The 24,077-nt window shown below is 39.8% G+C and overlaps 1 protein-coding gene across 2 annotated transcripts; it reads right to left on the reverse strand.

Annotated features, from left to right (window-relative positions):
- Nucleotides 1-1,176: 1,176 nt before the first annotated feature.
- Nucleotides 1,177-23,116, reverse strand: inpp5jb (inositol polyphosphate-5-phosphatase Jb). Of its 2 annotated transcripts, XM_044026375.1 has the most exons (14): nt 22,981-23,116; nt 22,599-22,851; nt 14,117-14,640; nt 12,804-12,911; nt 12,463-12,571; nt 9,600-9,716; nt 8,208-8,383; nt 7,217-7,328; nt 6,396-6,505; nt 5,954-6,161; nt 5,328-5,465; nt 4,344-4,427; nt 4,155-4,259; nt 1,177-4,010 (listed from the first exon to the last, which is right to left on the reverse strand). In XM_044026375.1, the coding sequence occupies exons 3-14, from the start codon at nt 14,629-14,631 to the stop codon at nt 3,690-3,692; spliced, it is 2,103 nt and encodes a 700-aa protein (XP_043882310.1). In that variant the 5' UTR covers nt 14,632-14,640; nt 22,599-22,851; nt 22,981-23,116; the 3' UTR covers nt 1,177-3,689. The 2 variants fall into 2 exon arrangements, with proteins under 2 accessions (XP_043882310.1, XP_043882308.1); XM_044026373.1 differs by having other exon boundaries at nt 22,599-23,116.
- Between the last annotated feature and the right edge of the window lie 961 nt (nt 23,117-24,077).

A 24,077-nucleotide genomic window follows, 5' to 3' on the forward strand; every position in this document is an offset into this window, starting at 1 on the left:
AGACTGCACCCATTAACCATTTATTGTTCTAAAATGAGATAAAACAAATGAATGTAGCATTAACATTTTAGAGGGATATGTAACTTATATTATGACTTATGACTTTTTATTTTATTTTGGAATTTTGGAATATCGATTGAAAGAAATTCAAGGTAGCAGGGTTGTTTCCATTACAGTAGCATTGTTTGTTTTGTCAGTCTCTCATGTTTACCCAACTACTTCATCTGTTTTTATTGCTTGGCCCGATTGTGTTTCTGTAAAAAAATGCAGCTCAATTCCTGACCAGTGTTGCATCAGAATGGCACAGTCAGCATGAATTTGCATTGTAGACACTTTCTTTTCAGAGGGCAAAGCATGATGCAAGATGCACCTGCTGTTGGCTCCGACATGATGCTTTGTTGTATGTGCTGCTCACATTTATTCAGGATGGCTGATGTAGAGGTGTGGCACTAACGAACTGATAAACAATGAACTGAGCTCTTATCTCAGTGCAAAGGTTTTATCTATTGGGATCATCATCATCAAGGCCATTGTCACTCTTTTATCTGTCTTTATCATTTCCTCTTCACTTTCTCTTTTCACACACACGCATATATCACGTACATATCCCTAACTTTAACCATAACCAGTTAATCTAGCCCTGAACTTAATCGCAGATTTCACCAGTGCCTCCGAAATGAGTTTCTGCCTCATTAAGACCAGGTTTAGGTCTTAAACACAGCCCTGGCAAAGATTATAAATGCCATAAAAGGTATTAAAGAGGTCACACACACACACACGCTGGTTTTTCGTTCTTTGTTTGGACATTCATAGACTATTACATAGCGCATTTAAATTTTGTGGACCAGCCAAAATGTCCTCACAAAGATAAGTTTGCTTGACAAATGGCCTACTAAAGACATGAACACACACACGTTTGTGCAGCATTCATAGTGACGACACTCACTAGGACACAGACAGAATGCCTAACCCTAACCTAAACCCAATTCTAACCCTAAAACCATGGTCTTAACCCTGAAAAAGGACTTTTAAAGGGTGACAGAATGTGAGGACCAGCTAAAAGAGAGGGATACAGTCTTGACCAGTAAGAAAATGATACCATATTATACCATAATTACACATTTTAGCAAAGAATGACAATAGAGAGTCAAGAAAGAGACAAAGCACAACATGAAGTGGGGTACATTTCTTCTTTGGACAGTGGTGCACTACAAACAAAGCAAGCAGCCCCTTTAAAAAAAGCCTTCTCACCTCACTGATCAGATGATTTCACAGGGATGAACCATCCTCAACAACAATCATTATCTCACACCCGGCTTGCTGTATTTCTTCACTCACAATTATATATGAAATATATATATACATATATATATGTATACATATATAACACCTGTAGACTAAACAATCTACACCTCACACATTAAAAGCAACATTTGATCTTAATTTGCTAAACCGGAAACATATCTCTCTTCATAATTACAAATACAAAATAAAGATCAATATTTTATAATATCATTTTTTTGAACATTTCCATTGAAACAAAAGGTCCCTCACTGGCCAGCAGAATTCAGGCTCATTTTAAAGTGAAATAGGAAAATAAATACATAATTTAAGTAAAAATAAACTTTATGGCATACAGATTGTCTCCTATTCAGGGTTTTTCTACGATACTTCACATTTGTCTTTCCTCTTTTTCTAGCCACATCATCACGTAATAGTATTAATATTCTGTAAATAGAGCTATATCTTTCACAAACATTACACAATAGATAATCACTGTTCAGGGCTGCAGAACCAGTTATACAGATATATATCTAAAATTATGTAAAGTGAAACAAAATTCATACAATCTTAATCTTTTTTTTTTTTTTCATGTTACTCCAAACAAGTACAGTAGATGTATGCCCACTTTTAAAATCATGAAAAGTACATTAATAGAGGGAACAACAGTTGTAAATGTATGCAAGCATAACCATCCTACATTTTATTCACCTAACAGTTACACCAATGTTTGTTTGATCAACATGTTTTTTGGGTTTTTTTTTCACACAATTGTCACAGCCATGACTTAAAGTCAAAAACAGCACTTGACGGCACAAAAATCACAGCACCGGAATGTACAGTATGTCCAGCAGCACACCATGCAGACACAGTCGCACTCCATTCACTACCAACTAACTACACACACATGTCCATCCACCATCCAACACACACACACTGAGGTTACAGCTACAACAGTACTGTACTACGCTAACAGCCCAAAAAAGACAACGTGTCTAAGATGGTGCATACAAGGTCACACAGTAATACTGCAACACAACTACTGTGACTACTTTTTGCTGTCAGCTAAATCACCAGGATCCACAGAGGACGACCAGAGTGAGAGAAAAAAACAAACAAACAAACAAACACTGCGAACGGAAAAGTCAAAACCATATCAAAAAGTATTTAGGACCATTTCATATATGTGAAATATCATTTTAATTCTGTGATATTTCACAACAGTGGAACATGTTAGTTTTGTATCATACTGGCAGTATGATGCAAAGCCCTGTAGTGACTCTACATGGTAGAGTTTATGCTCACAGTTATCAGAGATGAAAAAAAATATAATGCATATTACAAACGGGGGATTTTGGTGTTGTCTCCGCTTTAAATTTAATCATTAAATTAAGGCCCAATAACTTACTGAAGGGTTTAAAGCATAAAAGCAATAAACCATGGGGTTAAATACTGCTGTTGTGATCACTGCAGCTTTCTCAGCAGGGTCAGAGGCCAATCATTTATCAGCTATTTCTGACACAGCAGTTATGTTGATGTCAGCTGACATGACGCCTCACACACACACACACACACACGCCCATCGCATCCCACTGCACTTACTTGGCAGTCAACTTAAACGTGCTCACATCTGTTCTCTTCTTACTGACATGTGATTTGCTGCTGGTGGTCAAGCCCCCAAACTCCAGGCCCCACCTCTGTTGGCTCTGTTCTGTTTATACAAATCCCAGGCAGGGCGAACATGTGAACCACTCCCCGCAAGTTACGTAATGTAAGATTTCATAACACATAAAAAAAGGCTAAATCTGCTAAATCCTTTTGCAGGTTGCAGGTTGCAGGTTGCAACGAAGAAATGTGAGTGATATTTGTCAGAGCTAGTGATCCTCTTCAAACTATGTTTTGGAATAAAAGGTATTTTTCCTTTTTCCTCTATGGTCCTTTTGGTCTGAGCAGATTGGTTAAAAAAAGATACACAATGTTCCTCAGCTGAAGTAAACTCACTGATGTGGGAACTGTCTGTGTCATGTTTTAAAAGCATTTTGCTTGTATGCAGTCTGCTGACATGACTGCTGGGTAAGTGCAGATTTCAAACTTTTGTTTGAATAAAGAGATGATGGTTTCTAAAAAATAAAAAAGAAATGACTGTAACTGCAATTGAGTATTTCCTAATGCACGTTGTCAGCTCCCTGTACTATCCACACCTGAGAACATAGAAAGATAGAAGAAACACAAAGACCAAGTGAAATGTTTACAAATGAAATGAAAACACACATACAATATAATGCACAGATTAATGAAAAACAACTCCAGACAAAAGTTCTGGACAAGACAGATGGATGTTCCTGAAAAGGAAAGCATCAGAAATGTATCATGTGATCATGTGATAACAGCTGGACTAAAACAGAGCTTCACTCTCCTGAGTCCTCTGTGTTTGTGTTTTTCTCCACCGGAGCAGACGCCTGACTGCTGCTGCCCTCTGCTGGATGACCAGCAGACTTACTCTCAGCTTGAAGACCATCAGTGACACTGGGCTCTTTCACTTTGACCTGCGCAGGACTGCCAGAGCGGCTGTGGCTGTGGGAGTCAGCGTGGCGCCGGTGGTGTTTGCCCTTGCGCGGGCTGGGACTGCGGGACCTCGTCTTCGTGCGGACAACAGTGCTGTCGTCTTCTGAGCTGAACTCAGAGCTGTCTGAAGAACTTTCCTCAAGGCCTGCATTGGGAAGCTGGATCTGAGGACAGACAAAGAGGGGACAGTTGTGGGGAGGAAGGCACAGGACATGAAGAAAGAGCAGAACATTGTCAGTGGGAAACATCAGAGATAAAAGCCTCGATCTAAAATGCATTTGATTGTTTTTGTCTGTTTTTATGATTACCTGAAATGGCTCTGTTACACCCACAATGGTGTTCATGTTGTTGCTATAGTAACCCAAGATAAAGTCCCCTGAGCTTTTGGGCAATTCCTCCTCAGTAAAGGTTACCTGGAAAAAAAGCAGTGATTGTGACATTAACTGAAAGTGAAATGTGAAAGTTTATGTGGAGAATTCAGAACAAATCCAGGTCACCTCCTGTTCCTGTCGAAGAAAATCAGCCTCCTCTTGCTTGGCCCACACATATCCCACATAGTCCTTGTGGTGTTTAAATCCCACCTATGAGGACAAGGGCAAAAATACAAACAGTAAGTATTGTACTGCACAGAAATTAAGGTTGCATGATATTAGAAAAACAAGCAAAATGTGACACTGTTGAATGACGACATGACTTATTAAAAATAAAGTATATAATGTTAATGACTTTCTGCTTTGATTTCACTGCTAACATAGACCTTGGTTGACATCAAATTCAAGGACTTTTCAAGGAATTTCCAAGGACCAGTTCCCTCAAATTCAAGAACCCAGTGTGCTGACGCAGCTTAAGATGGGAGGGCAAAGCTTTGCTCATGGCGTCCACTTTTATTGATTTGAAGCACTCTCTATGCTTGGGATCTTTGTAATTATTTTTGATGAGACAAAGATCTTGGAATTTTCATTTCCCAGGCATCACATCATTTTGTCTCTCTTGCTTAATGTTACTCACTCATTGTTCTGTATTCAAACTCATGTCAACGGCAGAGAGAGGGGGAGAGAGAGAGAGAGCGCAACTGCGAACAGTGTCCACAACACTGTAGTAATTATGATCCGACGTTTGTTCTGTGTAGTCCTAGTCTATGTACATCAAGCAATACAAGGCATTAAACAGCAGAGGGTGTCATAACAAACAAGGGAGACATTTACATAAATATCAAGCACCAATGGGAACCCTGGACTCAATGCATTACTTCCATTCAAATAACATCATTGAATAAATGGAACACCTTAGAACACTTTGTGCTACACTAAACAAAATCATCACAAACTACCTGGATAGTAAATAAATAAATAAAAATCAACAAAAATAACTTAAAAATAACTTAAAAATAATAACAAATCCAACTGAAATGTTGTTTGTTTCAGTTGTCTAACAAATTATCTTCTGCCTATGTTTGCTGTTTCTCAGAAAGCTATGGTTACCTTGTACAGTCCAATCCAGTCCCAGGAGCTGCGCGAGTAGTTGGGAGCCAGTTTGAAATTTGCTTTGGCATCAGCAATGCTGTTCCACTCATCCTCCACTATGATTGTGACCAAGGGAATATCCACCTTATAAGGAAACTACAAGGAACATTTATCAGAAATGTGTAAATAGTGCAACGAAATGTTTCAAGACAATCTATATGTATACCATTTAAGACAGTTTTATTGGCAGAAATGTAATATTTATGTATAATCACTTTAAAATATAAATCCTTTGGGTCTTTGTAGTTTCAGAATAAGCCTTTTATATTGTATGTACTTTAGGATAGGTCTGTGCTTTACAGAGGCTGCCATCTTCTGCCCTCATGTTCCTACTGCAGATAAAGTGTGTGTTTCAGGTAATGAAGTATGAAAATATAAAAGTGTCCTTTATTTGTTACAATCTGCAGTCTCATCATTCCCTAATATCTAACTACTGGCCAAAATCTGCCCACAGCACTGATTACAACATGAGATTGGAAGTTCTTAATTTAAGACATTATTTCCTACAGTTTGGGCAATTACTACAAATCATTCCAAAGACGTATGCGCTCATAATAACTGCCAGGTTCTCTGGTATGTCTCACCTGCAGGGTAAATATGGAATAGACTGGTTTGTGGTCACTAACGGTGTACTCCATGTGACTTCTGTAGCAATGCTGCGTCACTTTGGTCCCACTGGTCAACCCTGACATGGAGTCACGCTTCCCTCCGCCAACTGTGGCACTGGCTTGTGCAGTGGCTCTAAGGCGCCACAGAATCCGATCAGTCCAAGCCGGTTTACGCTTCTTTGCACTGGGAGGTGGACGGAAAAAAAAATTAAAGTGAAAGAAGTCGCCCAAATATCATTTCATTTAAAAAAAATAAAACAAAGAAAAAACATAGAGGGACTAAAAAAAACAGGCACTTTTATGTGTCCCCAGGTGAGTAAGGACCTTTCAGAGAGGAGACTGAAGCTGACAGAGCTAAGCACTGACATATGTTGTCAATGGCCTAGAATTCATAAGAGCACCCACTGGAAACACCAACCTTGTGTCGTAGGTATTTGTTCCAACATCAAACTTGTAGGTAGGAGGGAATTTCAGCGGCCCCTCATGGAATCCATCCAACACCGTCTCACTGTCTTTGGCCATGTTCAGCTGTAACAGTAACACGTGTCAGTGTCTGAATTACCAACAGCTCTTGCAACCAGGTTATCCTTTGCCTTTTAATGCATGCAACGACACGGTTCATGATCCACCAGATGAGAGATCTTAAGTTAAAGCTGCAATGCAACTTTTTTGTGGTTGTTGTTGTTGATGTTGATGTTATTATTCTCCCTCTGTTTCATCAATCAAACATTATGCTCCATCCCACATTTGAAAACTGGCTCAAGCGAAACTATCAGACCTGACAACTCAGCAGGAGAATTAATATTTGGCACTGTTGTTAAACTGCAAAACTCTAGCACAATGTTGCTGTTGCCTCTGCTTCCACAAAATCACTTCCTGCGTGCGGTGCAGTAATTACGCTGGACTGGACGACATGAGATCTAAACACTGCTACATTGGAAAATACAGAACGAGTCTCATGGAGGTGATGGGTTTAATCAGCATTGTGTGAACTCATTTGACAATGTTTGGATGTAACAGACATGTACTACAGTTCTAAGGTATTATAGAGGACAGCTTTTTGAGAAACAAATCTGGGTGACAGTTCAGTCTCTAGACTCTGCTACTGCTCTTTAAAATATGAAAAACAAATTTTTCAACTGTTATAAATATACAGTAGATGACGGTAGTGACACCTTTTTTTATCTCCTGCTTATCACAAAGATCACATAAGGAGAAATTGACAACCAATATTTTTACCTGGTCATTTTCCCACAGTATGGAAAACTTGTTGTTATCAATGGCCGACTTTACCACTTGCATTTCCAGGTCATCAATACGGAAATTGAGATCCCCGAACCAGAACACCAAACTGTATAAGAAAAAGGAGATGAATCTACTTATTCAAACAGGTTCAAGCACAAAAGTAATTTTGCACTGCTGACTGTGAAAGAAATCATGAATGTCAAAGTTGTATCAATTGATTTATTTTTATCCAACAGATAAATCATTGCTGGTGAGTCGTGGTTGAGCTGCATCTTTCTCACATTTAGCTCCGTGTTTGTGTTCACACCAGCTGCGTGTCTGCTATATTTCACACTGATTTATCAGAAAATGTGACTTAATTTTTGTGTACTCAGATGGGGAAAGACAAAGAAAATCTGCACAGCTGCTAAAACATGTTTAAAAATATAATATTTGTGTTTTTCATGTATTCAAATTCAGTGCAGACACTATACAGGGAGAGGTGTCAGTTTGGTGTCATCACGCTGGTAGAATGTCACTATCAACAGTCCTTTGTTAACCTGGGCACCACAATGAAAACACTCTGTGACAGCCACAATTAGGGCTGCAAATAACAATTATTTTCATAATCAATGAATCTGTTGATTATTTTCACGATTAATCAAGTACTTGTTTGGTCCGTAAAATGTCAGAAAAATGCTGAAAAATGATCAGTATTTCTCAAACCTCAAAATGATGATGTTATGATGTCTTGTTTTGTCAACAAACCAAAATGATTCAGTTTTAGTGTGTTCTTTGTAATCAAAAAATATTCACATTTAAGAAGCTGAAAAATGAAAAAGCTTCTTTTCATTATTGCAATAACACTCAAACCGATTAATCGATTATGAAAATAGTAGAATAAATGTTGCAGTCCTCGCTACAACACAAGTGATGCATCCAGTGTCAACTAGGCCTTAAATTCTACAAGAGTGTGTTTGTGTGTGTTCAATAACTGCTGACTTACTCATGGTCAAGAACCCCAGTGGAAGCCTGACCCTCAAACTGCTGCTGCTGCAGGATACTCTCAAAGTCCTCCATCCGCTGGTCTGAGTTCTCCATGTGAGCCGGCAAGTGGCAGTTCAGGAAGCAGATGGTGTGACCGAACACAGACATGCGTGCACTCACCCCACCTTTATTCCCCTGTGACACAAAAAAACAATCAGAGGCAGAGGTTAAATATTATAAAAAATAAGGTCAGTACATATACACTGCTGTGATGCTGTGAAGATGGAGAAATGTGCTTGTTCCATTCTATTTGACGTTGTTGTTCTTCTAAGACAATATAAATGGATGGATGAAGGAATTAATTAATAAAATGACTGTGGTCACTGTATCGAGTTGTGTGTTTCTGTCCCAGAGCCACAGGAAGTTTATTCATTAATAACCAGTGGAAAACATCATCAATAATTAATGCTAAAAGTAAGGTGAACAGTGGGGGACAGGATGAGGCTGTGGATATCTTTCCACTTATGTTACAACTACTGTGACCCACTAAAACATGAGGGATACTTTAGTGTATAGTATGATAATGGTGTACATGTATCTTCAGCTTCTCAAAAGGACAAAAGTGTAGATTCATTTGACACAAAACCACAGAACCTTTCAGAAGTCTATTAGAACCTTTTATGATTAAGTCTAAACTAACAGACATCTAATTTTTCGCAGATCCTATGGATATACACTATATGGACAAATGTATTAAATTGGGCTCTCGGTCCCTTATCTTTAATGAAGTTATGCTTCCAACGCTGTGGCAGAAAGGTCATTTTCTATTCAAACATGACTGTGACCCAGTGCACAAAGCAAGGGCTATAAAAACATGGTTTGATGAGTTTTGTGTGGAAGAACTTGACCTACCCACACATAGCCCTGACCTCAACACCATCGAGCACCTTTGTGATGAACTGGAACAGAGATTGTGAGCCAGATCTTCTCGTCCGACATCAGTGTCTGACCTCATACTGTAAATGCTCTGCAGAATGAGTGGGACACAAATTCCCATAGAAACACTTACAAGTCTTCCAAGAAGTGTGGAAGCTGTTATAGCTGCAAAAGGGGACTAACTCCATATTAAAGTAGTTTGAATACGTCTTTACAGTCCCTGTTGGTGTAATGGTCAGGCGTCGGAATTCTTTTGTCCATATATTACAGTTTTATCTGATTGTTCTTCCAGTTATATTAAAATTTAAATGCAGTGTTGTTTGTTGTTGAGTAGTGTATATAAACTGTAGTGGGAAATGAGCGTCTCTTAGATCTACATAAGTGGTGCAACCATAAAAACCTAATTACTCCTACACAGATGTACAGTGAAGTGTGACACTTCCATGTCTCTGCTGATCACAGAGTGGTGTCTCACCCAATATCCCCCCAGGCCAGTGCGGGTGGTCTCAGTCTGGACTCCGCGGAGGAAGGGCAGATGAAAGTACTTGGCAAAGACCAACAGCAATAATCCTTGCATCCGCTGGGAGGTCACCTGAGAAAAGTGAGGAGTAAACGGACAAGAGCACAAAGACAGAAGACAATGAAGAACGAGATGGGAAAATACAGAGGATACACAGTAAGGGATGTGGAGGGATTTTGCATATATAACGAGAACATCTCTACTTTTAGCTTGCTCAATTTGAATAAACAAATTCTCTGAGTCCGGCTTTACTGTCTCTGTATTTCTGCTGGTGTGCTTCATTTCCATGTGCAGTCTTCATCTCTCTTTCCCCTTAGCACGGTCACTTTGCCCTGTGGCCCAGCTCCCACCACCACTTTACATAAAGCAATGAACATTAGAGAGGCCATAGTGTGTGGTCCTAACCTCACAGTGGAGAAAAACACAACGTAAAGCAAACGTGATGTTCACACACTCAGATTATTTTATAAGCTCTCTGCTATCACGCACTGTGTTACGCTATATAATGGCATACATATTGTATGCTACAAAGATATTTTTGTACTGTTTGCACAGGGCAAGAATATGATGTGCATTTATGAAGTGGAAAAAGACAAGGTATTTGCATGGCATGTCAAGACTCTCACCCCCCCCCCTTCTTTTCTCCACTGGTTTAGAGATCCCAACCCCCAACCACAGGCCGGAGAAGCATGATAACACCCTGTCTGAAATGCCCTGAGGACAGTAATGGAGGCACACATCTCCACGTGACTAAAGACCCTCTTGCTTGTATACTAAATTGGTATTTGAACAAGTCTGTTGCGTAATAGGTTCTACTGAACCGTAAAGTGGACCGACTTTATCTGTGGTGTGCATGTGTCTGTGTGCATACATTTGTGTCAAAAGTACCTTTGCCTTTACGAGTACTGCGGTTGAAAAACAGAAAAGACATTTAAGCTCAGGACAAGAGAAATAGAGAGGGAGGGAGAGAGTATATGTGTGTGTGTAGCAGTGTATGACCTGTGAATAACAAGTGTGACAAAAGGAAATGTTAGGTCCAGGCCGAGGGGAAAACTGGGAAAATGGGCACTTGTTTTGGTCCAGTGAAAACAATGGCTTACACTTAGTCATAAATCAACTATGACAGCATCATCAAAATCTACAATAATTCACAGCAAGTGCTGTGTGTATATTATTAGAAACTCCTTAACTCAATTTCTTAATTCATTGATTGTGTAGTAAGGCTCAAAATGTCTGCCATGCAGTTGGAGTGATATGTGTCTAAAAGGGCAGATTACTAATTACTAAATCTAATTCCATAGATTACAGCTAAAACAAATGCATCAGCACAAATGTCTGATTAACAGCTGAGTTATTTAAAAGCAGTAAAAGACTATATCAGACTGACATCGATAGATACACACGGTTATGATACCAGTATTATGCATTAAGTGGTATTGAGCCATCACTAATATAAACATGAATCATACAGACTTACTGACTGGCAACACTTAAAATTCATGTTAAGGTGTTTCTCAGTGTGACAAAGTAAATGCTCAATCAACACGTTTTTGAGAAAACAAACAGCAATCCTGCAAATCCCACCGCAAACAACCAGTCACTCTGCAGTGCTGTCAGTCGCGGGATGTGCAACGGTGCAATTCAAAGATAAGAGGCAGGAAATCAAATCCCTTTGCTAATTTGTGCATCTAAAGCTAAAGTGTAGCTTACTCAAACAGAAACTGTGGTGACACACGGCAAATGTTTGGTGATTAGCCAAAAATTGTATATCGCTGTTCCAAAGAGACAAACTCATTTGAAGAAGCTTTCTTGTGCTTGCAGCAGTTACAGTGTAAACCTGACGACGAGTCTTTTTAATCGGTATCTGTCCACCATGTCATGACGAGACAGAATCCTACTGATGCCACCGTGTTTCTCTTCCTACTTAATAGCTTGACACAACTCTGTGCTACAACCTGCTTGCAGGATTAATATCCGCACGGAGTAAACACAAAGGTCACTCTGACATGATTTTGACAAGTCTTCATCTAACACAGCAGACTATGCGACTGCTGCAGGGCAGCATCAGTCTCACTGTCAGAGGCACGTCAACACTGACAACAGACGTGATCCAAAAATAAAACGTCACCCTGGGAGACATTTGTCTGGCTCGTTCAGCGCAGCAGCTGATTCACGCTCTCTGGCTCACCATGCCAACACAGTCAAGCATCCGTTCACATGCAGACAGTTAAGTGCAACACAGAGTATGATGAATAGATGAATACCAACACACCAGTGCAGTGCACGCAGTTCTAACAGATAGAGCTATTTGAATTTGACCAAACAAACGTTGACAAAAAATGAATGGACAAACAAACTGGAACTCGGAAAATTATGTAAAACTAATACAAGGATAATAGTGAGGGCGATATTGCCACGCAAATAACATACAATGGGCTGTTGTTTTGAAAAATCCATATTGGACTCATATTGGACAGAAACTTTGCTATCCTCAATATTTTGACAACAATTGACAACGCTGTCAATCAAAAAGTGAGACAGTTTCTCCAATCATCATGCATCAGTCTAGTGTTAGCTTTTCGCAATGACATGTAAATAAAACAGTACATATTTAATTTTAGTGGAAGAAGATAGAGCAATTGTCTGTGATATATTCATAAACTGACAAAAGTTTACATGGTGATATGGAAGAGGAACCTCCAAACGTAAGACATAAATGCCAGGTGCTTCGGGTTAGGGATAGACTTGTGGTAAACCAAGTGAAGACAACTTACAATGGGAGTGTGCATATGTGTTTACAATAAAACCCATTACTGACCAGTACATAACCGAAGGGGCTGAGTCTGTCCATGCAGACCTCGCTCCACTGGTCTGTGAAGAGGACATCTTTCAGCCTTTTGTTAATCATAGAGTTCACTTCCTGCAGCCTTGGTGAAAAACGACAAACAACACAGCACAAGGGTCAACAGCAGACACAGAAATATACGCGGCAGATGAGAGGAGCGCTGATAATTGTGGATTAATAAGTAAAAGGGAATTTGTGCCAGAAGGAGGGAGAATCATTCAAAGCGGGCCCTGACTGCTCATTAGCGTCTGCAATCTTAATGTGGGGGAGGCGAACACAAATGGATACTTGACTGCACCACAAAAAACACTCACCCAATTATGTACATGTCTGTGTTTCCATCACCCACATTCAGACCCAGCAAGGCAGTGATGTCATCAGGAGGCGTGGCCGAACCCACGTTCCAGGTAATGATGTGCACCCTGTTGGGAAAAGGTGCTGTGTAATATCTATAAACAGTCATCTCCTACACACGGCAGTGTCATCATTACCCATAGACTCATAGTGAGACAGCAAAACGCAGGCATTACTTCAAATCTGCTCTGAGAACAATGACAAACTGTCATCCACAAGTGACTGAGTACAGTAATTACTGTATGAATGTCATTGAAAGTTACTGGAAATTACATTTACAAAATACATTATCCAGATAAATGTGACCATGTGTTCCTTGCCTCCCTAAATTTAAACACTATGAGTAGTTTAGACAATAATTATACTGAACTCTACTCAACATCAGAGCAACAGACAACCCTTGACGACAGCTACTTGCAGGGCTTTGGGAATGGAATAACGCAGCTTCTTTGTGCCTTAAATTAAGTTGTCTTAAGGCCAAAATAATGGTCTATTCTAGCCTTAACTTCAAGGTTATATTTATGCAAAAAGACCAGTCCTCACTGAGTCAGCAACATAACCAGTTCCTGTAGATCAGTTACCTGTACAATGATCCACTAACTCCTGAACCAGAATAAACCCTAAAATACATATTTAGCTGGAAAAGACCAGGTTACACTGTAGGTCATTTGTAAGCAGTATACTAATATTAAAAATGCATAAACACACTATAGTTGTAAACAACAGTCAAAATATTTTACAATTGTTAACAATTACAGCTGTAATATAACTTATATGCAGTTTCATATAGCTGAAAAAAGGCTCTGCCAAACAAAACTATCAGACCTGATTGAGGGAGTGTTTGTGTGTATACAGCAGCAGAGCAGGGGTAACAAGCTTCAAGCAAGTGTTGATACAAAAGGAATCTCTTCCTGTGTTCAAATTGGGAATGTTGCCAGGCAACACAAGATCCTAACACTGCCATACAACAGTATGCAGTATATATAGTCTTTTTGATAACAGTTTGAATGTAATAGATGTGCGTTTATCTTTAAACGTTAAGCACTGGTTTTATAGTAAAGAGTTTATAAAGTAGAAAATATGATAAATTAATGACTTCTGACAGAAACAAACAACATGTACTTGTAATACTTATGCAGTGGTTAGAATACACAGTATTTTAATAAAAGCTACTGTATGTGTGTCAAGGCTGATCTTTCTCAGCTCTCTGACAATGAGACGCCTGCGGAGACATGCTGGGACATGAATGTCACACACGGATCAGGACACTTGCCTGAAGTCTTCCACAGTCTGGGCCTGAGTGTCAGCAGTTCCTGCTACAGAGAAGGCTCTTTGTGCATGAGGGTTCAGGTGAGGAGGCACTGGTCTGCTGGCAGGTGGTTGGGGGACAGAGACAGCTCTAACCGGGTGATGTCCTGGACCTTTAGGACCAACGCGCTCTCCTAAGGGTTTGACTGGCGCAGGGCGAGAGGGTTTGGGATGACTCAACGCTGCACCATCAGGAGAGCTCTCATCCTGGTTCGTCACCGGAGTGGATTCAGCTTTTGTCTCAGCTTTAGGTTCAGAGATGTCAACAGAGTCCTCCACCCTGGCACTTCTCTGAGGACGTCGAGGCCTGACGGGAACAAGAGGCTCACCAGCAGAGGGATCTGCGGATGGAGCCATTGTATTTGACACTGGAGCTGGAGCTGTTTTGTTTGACACTGGAGCTGGAGCTGTTGTAGAAGCTTCTGCTGCTCCATTTGGGTTGTCTTGTGTCTGACACTGGCTCCGATTACCTTGGTCCATTTTGGATTTCTGTAAAACAGGAAACAACTGCTTAAATGCTGCACATAGTGTTCGCAGTTCAGGATTTCAACTTGTACTCAAATGACCCTTTAGATTACATTTTGGCTAGCATCAGAAATAGATGGAGGTATTTATATACAGATTAAGATGGCGGTGCATAACACAATCACAGGGCTGATTAAGCCTATCAGCTCCACATGACTCTCTATTTCTCAGTATGGTCGTGTCGAAATATTCCTGTGTTGCATACAGAAGGGAGATTTGTTTTATGACAGGCAACAGCAACATTGTGCTAGTAAAAGGACAGACAGGATACATGCTTCTGCTTCACTGCTGCTGTATACACACAAATGCTCCCTCAGTTAATATGCTTTATTGTAGATGAAGGAAGAACCATTAAAATAACCATTTCTATTCATAAAGACACAGAAGCAGAATAATAACATCATCAACAACAAAGACCACGAAGACTAAAGCACAGTCTCTGTCGTCACATAATGACAACTAATTAACAAGGCATACTGTAGAGAGGATTTAAAAGACAGCAGCAAAACATGCAGCCTCTGTCTGTGTGAGTGTAGAACTGTCACATGACCTGACCGACACAGTAGGAGTCGTGGTGAGTCAGACTCTCACCATCGTGACTGTTCAATTACCTGTCTTATCGAGGCCTTGAAAACAGATGTACTGTACACAGCGTCATGTACTGACAGAGGATGACATTTGGAAAAAACTGCAGAAGAGACAAAAGGGCACATATTCTCCTGCTCCAACAAATGGGGGGGAGGGGTTATAGTCCTCAAGTAACAGGGGGGATGCTCATCGCATTCAGTTCATATCAGCTCACAGCACCTGCCATACACTAACGTGCACAGTCCAGAACAGCAACAGTCAACAGCACGGAGTAAACAAGAGCAGAGAGTGAGCAGCAAAGAAATCAGACAGAGTGGCGAAGGCAGGAGGACACAGACAAAGGACAAATCAGATTTGAGAATCATTCCATATTATTATTGTGTGAATAATAAAAAGCCACTGAAATCAAAGTTCCACAGAAAAACATGGCCATGCAATGAGTCGAGAGCATTTCACAATAGGTTCTCATATGTTGTCACTCCAAACAATGAGAACTCTGCAGTATTTACAACAGGATACAAGGGTCAGATCACACCCATCTCTTACCGTGACCTTTAACTACAAAACCTGTAAAGTCTCGCTACGGTAGTTGCAAAGATATAGCAGACAGACAGACAAACAACTTCCTTGGTAGTTCTCACTGTAGTAGATGTCTCTAAGACAGTTTGCCATGATGCAAACATTTCTTAGATGTCAGAGCTGGGGTGTCCAAACTTTTTTGATAATGTAAATGGTTTGTATTTATATAGTGCTTTTCTCACTTCAGACCTTTTTTAACAGTAAAAGTTACAAACAATATTTAATTTTATATCTAATATTTTTTAGTTTTTATTGTCACAATTATCATTTTAAATGACAATGGCAACGAAATCTAAGCCACGCAGGAGTGAACAAATTAAAAAATTTGGTCTTTCTTTCACAAATAACATAATAAGAGGTGAGTCTGCAGAGCTAATGAGGACGACACATCTGTTCCTGGTCATAAATAATACATTATTAAACCAAAGCTGCGGGCCATACAATATCTCACCAGGCCGGACTTCGGACATGCCTGAGCTAGAGCCACAGACCAAAAAAATACTGAACATGTGTGATCCTCGAAGATAGAATATGTGACATTCATGCATTAAGTAGTGTAGTTACATACTGTACAACATATTCAAGGTTATGGACCTTTGGCCTCCTTTATATGTCATCTGGTTTACCATCTCTGCTATATTGTAACTTCCAGGGAAAATGTTCTTTAAGACAATGGAGTGACAAAGGAAATATTCAGTCCTGCTGGTTATCCAGTGTGTTGTGCTATGTGTATTTGTCACAAATGGATCACAACTTCACACTAAACATTGCTCTTTTGGTGTAACAGTTCTATAATCCATAAGTAGGACTTATTTTAACCCTAACCCTAACCCATTTTGATTGATTGATAGTGGCACAAAATCACATACTGTGCTTTAAATGAGCTGATTTGAATACCAAATGGTGAAAGGATGACATATTAGTCGTGGTGGATGAGTTGTGTTCAATGTGTGACACCTAAAAAGGGAACAAAAATGTCATCTTTTATTAGAGTAAGAGCTTATGTGGTGTGCACATCCAAATCATGGTAGACATTATACCCATTTTGATTTTATACACAGAGAAAAGTATATGTACATTGTGGACATATTTTTTGTCCACAGGGACATAATGGGGGTAATCTGGTTGAGGACAGTGGAACAACACAGCGTTGTCAGTTTTTTCTCATGACCTTGATGAGATGGAGGTCACATTTTTCATGCAGAGATGAGAGCTGCCTCTGTTATTTGTGTGTAACCAGACAGAAACATGTATGTCTTTCAGCTGTCCACCAATAACCTGGTGCCTGGCTGGGCTTTATCTACTACTATTGTCCATACATAGCGCCTATGAGTGTGTGTGTGTGTGTGTGTGTGTGCGTGTGTGTGTGTTGGGTTTGGTCACAGATGAGATTGGGTTGGTGAAAAATGAGCTGAGAGGGGGGAGCTAAGTGAGACAGTCCATTCAGTGACAGCACTGTCTCTTTACAGAATGTCTTTAATTGATCCTCACACACTTCCTTCTGGCACCATCTATTTTTCCAAGCCCCTGTTTCTTTCTCTCTCTCTCTAACTCTCTTATGATCACATTTCTCTAATCCTTCCTCTCCTTTCCCCCATCTTCTCCCAGACTCTGTTGTGTTGTTCAATCTCATCCACATTCACTGCAGGCACATTGAATCGCTCAACACTCAAATGTAGCTTTTTCCCATGCACCCAACATTTTTCCTTTACCACTAAGCTGACCTTAAAATCTCCGCTCTCCTCTAACGACACAATCTGTATCGTTGAACACCTACCTCACAGTCACCATCGATGACGTCAACATGCCTCCATCAAAACCAGACACAGATCATAATCAGTAGTAATGTGCTGCCTCTATGCTCAGAAACAGATAAAAACAAACAGGAGAGGGAGCTGGAATGTGACCATGGGAATGAGAGCAGGTTCAGTCCATGTATGAGATGCTGCTGTAAACCACAAGATTAGGGCTGCAACGATTATTTTCATAATTGATGATCTGGTGATTATATTCTCAATTAATAGTTGTTTTTGGTCCGTAAAATGTCACAACATGTCGACAAGTGTTTCTCAAATCTGGAAATGTTGATGTTTCTCAGCTTTAATGATTTCTTTGTTATGTGGAGCAAAGAAGCCAGGAAATAGGAAATATTCACATATAAGAAGCTGAAAAATCAGACAGCTTGTTTTAATTATTGAAAAACAATTGTTTTTCATAATCGTTGCAGCCCTACACAACGTAAAACATAAGCTGATAGCACATGTTCTCTGTTTGTCAAACCTTTGAATACTAAATACATGTTTAATTTCTTCACATAGGACTGGGAAAAAGCCCCACCAATGCTTTTCCAGGAATAATCATGACGGGCTAACGCTTCTTATTCCACTCACGTTCGCAGCAAATGGGGCAGACGACTGATTTGATAATAACTAATGTGTCATGGTGTTTACATGCAGCTTCCTGAGGGGATGAGAGCTGGGAGAGACGGGGAGGATGTAGTTCAACTCCCCCCCCAAAAAAAGCAGGCAGCGGCCAACCCTCTCGTCTCCTCTGCTCCATGACAACACACAGTGTTGAGTCAGTCCAAAGGATGGACATCTTATTTCATGTCCATCCTCTTTAAAAATGTTCATATGTACCTTTTAAATATAAAAAAAATATCTGTTACATTCAAATCATTATCAACTGCGTTCACAGAGTGATGATTAAACCTATCAGCTCTACACGACTCTCTCTGCGTTTCTCAGGTTAACAGTTTTCAGATCTTGTGTCGACTGGCAAGGTCGTTTGTTTTAGGTCAAGACAGAAGGAAGCGACAGTAACACTGTGTTTGACTGAAAACAAAAAGAAGTGCCCACAAAACGTTTTAGTTAGTAGCTCAAAAAACTCAGTTGTCCAGCAGGTTGATGGGATAAACTCTTCTTGCTGCCATCTGCCCTGACTCTGCTGGTGTACACACACAAATGCTCCCTCAGTCAGGCCTGATATTATCAATTGGCAGACCATTTTTTCAGATAGAGGCAAAATTTCCCTGCACAATTCTAGGAAATCATGCGATGTTAAATATTGTGATGATGAAATCGCTCGCTATAAATTGAGAGATACAAGTAAAAGCGTTTGTTTTGTTTTGTATTGACATACAGATGAAGATGAATTATAAATTATTAATACAACAAAACAGACCAAAAATAAACTAGATTTAAAAAAATCTGAGGAATTTAATTTCAAGCCATTTGCCAAGTGCAAAAGTTTTAGGCAGGAAGTTGCTGTGGTTGAAGCCAGTGGCTCTTATTTTGAAGGTTACACACTGCAGGATATCATCAAGGAACAAAAAGTAATTATATCCATGCATGAAATGATCTTCTATCTCAAACCCACAGCTCTGTGTATGCACTGACACAGTAATTCCAGACAGACATTTTGTCGACCACTTCAGCGTTTAATGTTGAATTTACAGCTTAGTGGAGTGTTGCTGTTGAAGGCCTCCAGGGCCATATGCCCCTGTGACAGGGATACTAACGATGACCTGAACAAAAATGACACAGGCAACTGCTACCACAGCTCTAAGTGGCTCCTCCAGGTCCTAGTGCCATGCAGTATCGATGCCCTGTGTCCAGGGACAGGGGCACTCCAGCTATAGGACCAGGTCACTGCCAGGGCTACAGTGTGTGAGTATGAGTAATTTTACCCTTGGGTACCAATAAAGAAACCTTGAACTTTGAACCTTGAGTATATTGTAAAGCTAAAAAAAACATGAAAAGGTGCTGACAGGCACAACTTTCGATTTCAAATGCCTTCAATTAATAATCCTAGAAATATGTGTCAACCTGTGTCTATCAGTTGTCTGTGTTGGATTATATAGATTTTTTGTATATGAATGCTTCTGATCTATGTCTTTGAATGATTGACACCGTTTTCCATGCTGCCCTGAGGTTCATTACGAATTGTAATGTGTCGACATACCATTGCGAGTTATACTCTCAGGTGGGACAAAGTTGTGTGTGAAACTGTGTAAAAGTGTAACTGTGTTGAGTGTTTTGTATTTGCTGCTGCCTTTCTTAGCCAGGACTCCCTTGGAAAAAGAGGTTATTAATCTCAATTGGATTTTCCTGGTTCAGTAAAGGTTAAATAAATAAAAAAATAATTTAAAAAAAGCACCAGGCAACTTTCGAAATAATTTACCTGTGCACATTGCACAATTTCATGTAATAAGGAAAACATTTTGCATGAGATTACAACACAATTAAATAAATAATTAAAGGGAAACACTTAAACAAAACTTCCTAAAGACAGACATAAAACATAACAGTACAGAGAAGTCAGTATTTGTCCACACATGTTCCTTCCTGCCCAGTCACTGGTTTTCACATACAAACAAGTTAAAAGCAAAAGACCGTTGCAACAGCAGCAGTCGTTGCATTTCCAGCCACAGCTGACTCAACCTGAGTAATATTTCAATTAAAATGATTTATTTTCTAAAGGAATTAAAAATGCTGTTAAATGCTCCGTGCAAAAGTATAAACTATAACTGCTGTCTGATGCATTAGACAGATGCATTAGACAGTTATAGATTGTAATCTAAGGGGAACACATATCGTGGTTAAATGACACAATTAGCTGAGCTGAAATTGCTTGTGTCCTCACACGACAACAAAGAGAAGAGGCGTTTTTGACAGGGTTCACATCTGATTTTGCCAGCAACAAGTATTTGGCCCCTGAAACATGCTAATAATTGTATGTACTGTGACGGAGATGACTAATCCAATGAAAGAGAACAGGGGCAGTTAAACGGTACATGGCCTAATTACACTCCTGCTTCAAGGACAATGTTTCTGGCTGAAAAAAAGAGGATGAAGGTCATTTAAATTCAATGCATTGTCATCACATATAATCTCAGCACGAACACATGTCTGTGTTCTTCTTAAAATGATCTTTTTTAGGACCTTTTCTGGCATCAACACTGACCTTGTCAGGACCAGTAGTCCTCATGGGGACCAAATCCTGGTCTGAACCAGAAACTAAGGGGCTAAGGTTTACACTTTGTTTAGGCTCTAAATGAATGGAATACATATTACACATTTTTGACTGCATGATTATGGTTCTGGTTGACTTGTGGTTCTGAACACACCAAAGGACAAAGGTGACAAACACAGTATCAACATCCCTTCTCATGTTGTCACACCCAGGGCAGGAGGATCATCTTTCAGGGATGCCTTTACTCTTTACATCTGCTGTCATCATAACACAAAACTAAACAACAATATTTACAATATCTACTGTCCAGGTGGTTGGACAGACACACAATATAAAACTAGTCATGGGGGGTGATACTTATCCACTTATCCAAATGACCAAAATAATTGTGATTCTCAATATCATTGTGATAATTACAAAAATCTAACGGAATACAGTGCATCCATCAAATTGGGTGGTGTCTTTTCAACAGCTCAAAATAAAAATCTACCCCATACAAATACATAACTTTGTGTTTGTATGAAGTGTTTGACAATATGCATCAGGGACTATGTATACAAAATATATTATACACTAAGCAAAATAGTGTCTATGTGTGCTTATTTAAATCAACCAAATAAGCAGTTTTAGCAATATTGTATACCGTGTTATGAGCTCTGGTCCTAACATGTTAAACTGTGAGTGTCAAGTATTATACAGTATAAGATATATAAATTAACTGACCACAGCCCTAGTTTATCATCAGATATACTAGAATCACATATATATTAGATTCAGTGTATTTCTCATCAGATATGTTGCTATGAATGCCTATATGTGCTTATTTATATCAGCTGGTATATAAGTATTGGAATTGTTTTACACCAAAGCATAAATGAATAAATAAAAAATTAAACATTCTACTGTGAATATCGTATGTCAACATTTGCATATACAAATGTTTCATTTGCCCCACAAGTTTATCACCTGCCTTCTTTTATCAGCATACATGAGCCTTTTTTACAGATATATTAAAATTTGCATGTTTGACAGCCAGTGTGCTGATATGAATTCAGTTATTTTACCCAAACATAAAGCGGAAATAATTGCTCAGCGTTACAGCCCATTTTCATTTGTATATATTATACACTGTAAATAAAAACACTATTATAGCTTTTCAGTTCCACATAATTATCGTGTTTCCTTGTTCTCGATAGTAACATTGCAGAATGTATGTAAGATTAAGATGGAGCAAGAATTCATGTATTAGTATTTTTAGTTACTTGCTTTATTTTCTACACACTCTTGTCAAAAAATCCTCAGCTCCACTCGGATCACATACCCTGGTTGAAACAATAGAACAGTATTTTCCTCAGTACTAAGAGAGGGAGCTTGTGTACCACTGGTGGTACACACACCACAGTTTGAGAACCATGGCTCTGTCATAGGATCAGACTCTCACTAATTTATCAGGTGCTATGAACAGACATAAGCCTTTCACAGAAATATCAGAATCATGATGAACTAATATCAAAACTGGATTATTGTTGTTAATAAAATGTAGCTTAATGTCTATAATGTACATTCTATTTTCCTTTGTATAGTCTCCACATATGTGGAAATGCATGTTTATTAATTATTACATTTATCTTTATTGTCTTTGCTGCTGTGACAATGTAAATTTCGTTGTTTTAGCAAAGAAATCAGATTAAATCATCCCACATTGGTTTGGTTCTGGTCCGAACTCTGTATAAACGCTCAGTGTTAAGATAATGAAGCAGTTGATTAAGGATCACCTTTACCTGTTTTGGTTGGTTTGATGGATGCTGGCTGAACCTGGTCTGCAGCTGTCCTGGAGGTCGGTCAGTGTGGATCCTCGGCGGGTGGAAGATGTGACTCTGTGTGTGTGTGTGTATGTGTGTGTGTCAATCTTTAACTAAAAACACGCTGAACTTTTCCTTTTCCAGTCGCCTCACTGCTGATACCATCGGCATCCCAGCGCTTTCCTTCCTCCCTCCCTTCCTTCCTTCCTTTCCTCCCTTCCTTGCTCCCTTGCTAAGAGGGGGGATGACAGAAAAGAGGAGCAGGTGGGTTTAAAGAGCGACGCTGGCGACGGTTTGCTGTCGAGGCGGGCTACATCTCTCAGAAACACGTCCACACACACATAAACGCGTCCACACACACCTGCTCCTGCGAGGCGGCAGCAGCTCCACGCACACCCGTGTCCCGTGCGCGTTTCCCCCCGTGTCCTTCAAATTAAAGGAGGCGTCCGCGAGCGCGCTTCCGTAAACGAGCAGCAGCGAGTGAGTGTGAGTGTGGATGAAGACTCACAGAAGTGAAGCAGCTAGACCGGAAATGTCACAGCAGTTAGACACACACACACACACATACACACACACACACACGGCTTCACTCTGAGATACACAACACTTGTTTTCACCAAAACATAATCCTTTCATTTGTATGAGCCAGAATATTCACCTGCTGTATATGTGTGTGTATATGTATGTTACAGAAGGTGACTTTTCTATGTGGTCTACAGCTATGATGAAGCACAACTGCCACACAGTGGTGGGAATGGGGACATACAAGTGGCAGTTTTAGTGCAGCTGTTGAGTTTGAAAGGAAATTGAGGTTATGGTGTCACCTTATAATTACACAGAGGCACCTGTATCTTTGAATAGCCACTTAACCCTCTGGATTTATTTTGATGATATGGCTGTAGAATTGTCAAAAAATGTTGAGTGTTTCTGCAGCTTCTTCCAAGATAACTTTTACTTTCGATATCTGGCAGTTATTCAACCATTTAGGAATTATGGTACTGAGAAGTTTCATCACAAATGTGACGCGCTTGTGAATCTCACCTGTGATTGGGCGGATGTTCTGTGGAAGTCCCGAGGGCTACCATAAAGTATATGGGCGCAAAGCTCTGCTTTCCGGTATTCATCCATCCGTATTCTACCACTTTGTCCTCCACATGAGGGTTACGTGAGTGCTGTTGCCAATCTCAGCTGACATAGGGTGAAAGGCGGGGTCACACCCTGGACAGATCGCCAGTCCATAGTTTTTGAATTTTCTAAATGTCACAAATGGTCTAGGTCGTTACGGTAATGAGAAATATGCGTGCCAAATCCTGTCGGCGACGACGGAATTTGGCATTATTGGATTATTTCACTTGACTGCCCCCCAGCTGACTAAACTAGACACTCAGTGGCCCCCAGTGGTCATTTGAGTTTAAGACCCAATTTTCCTTTGTCGATGCTGATGACGATTTTAAGAAA

The sequence above is a fragment of the Solea senegalensis genome, linkage group LG5, assembly GCF_019176455.1.
Source record: "Solea senegalensis isolate Sse05_10M linkage group LG5, IFAPA_SoseM_1, whole genome shotgun sequence".
Taxonomy (NCBI): domain Eukaryota; kingdom Metazoa; phylum Chordata; class Actinopteri; order Pleuronectiformes; family Soleidae; genus Solea; species Solea senegalensis.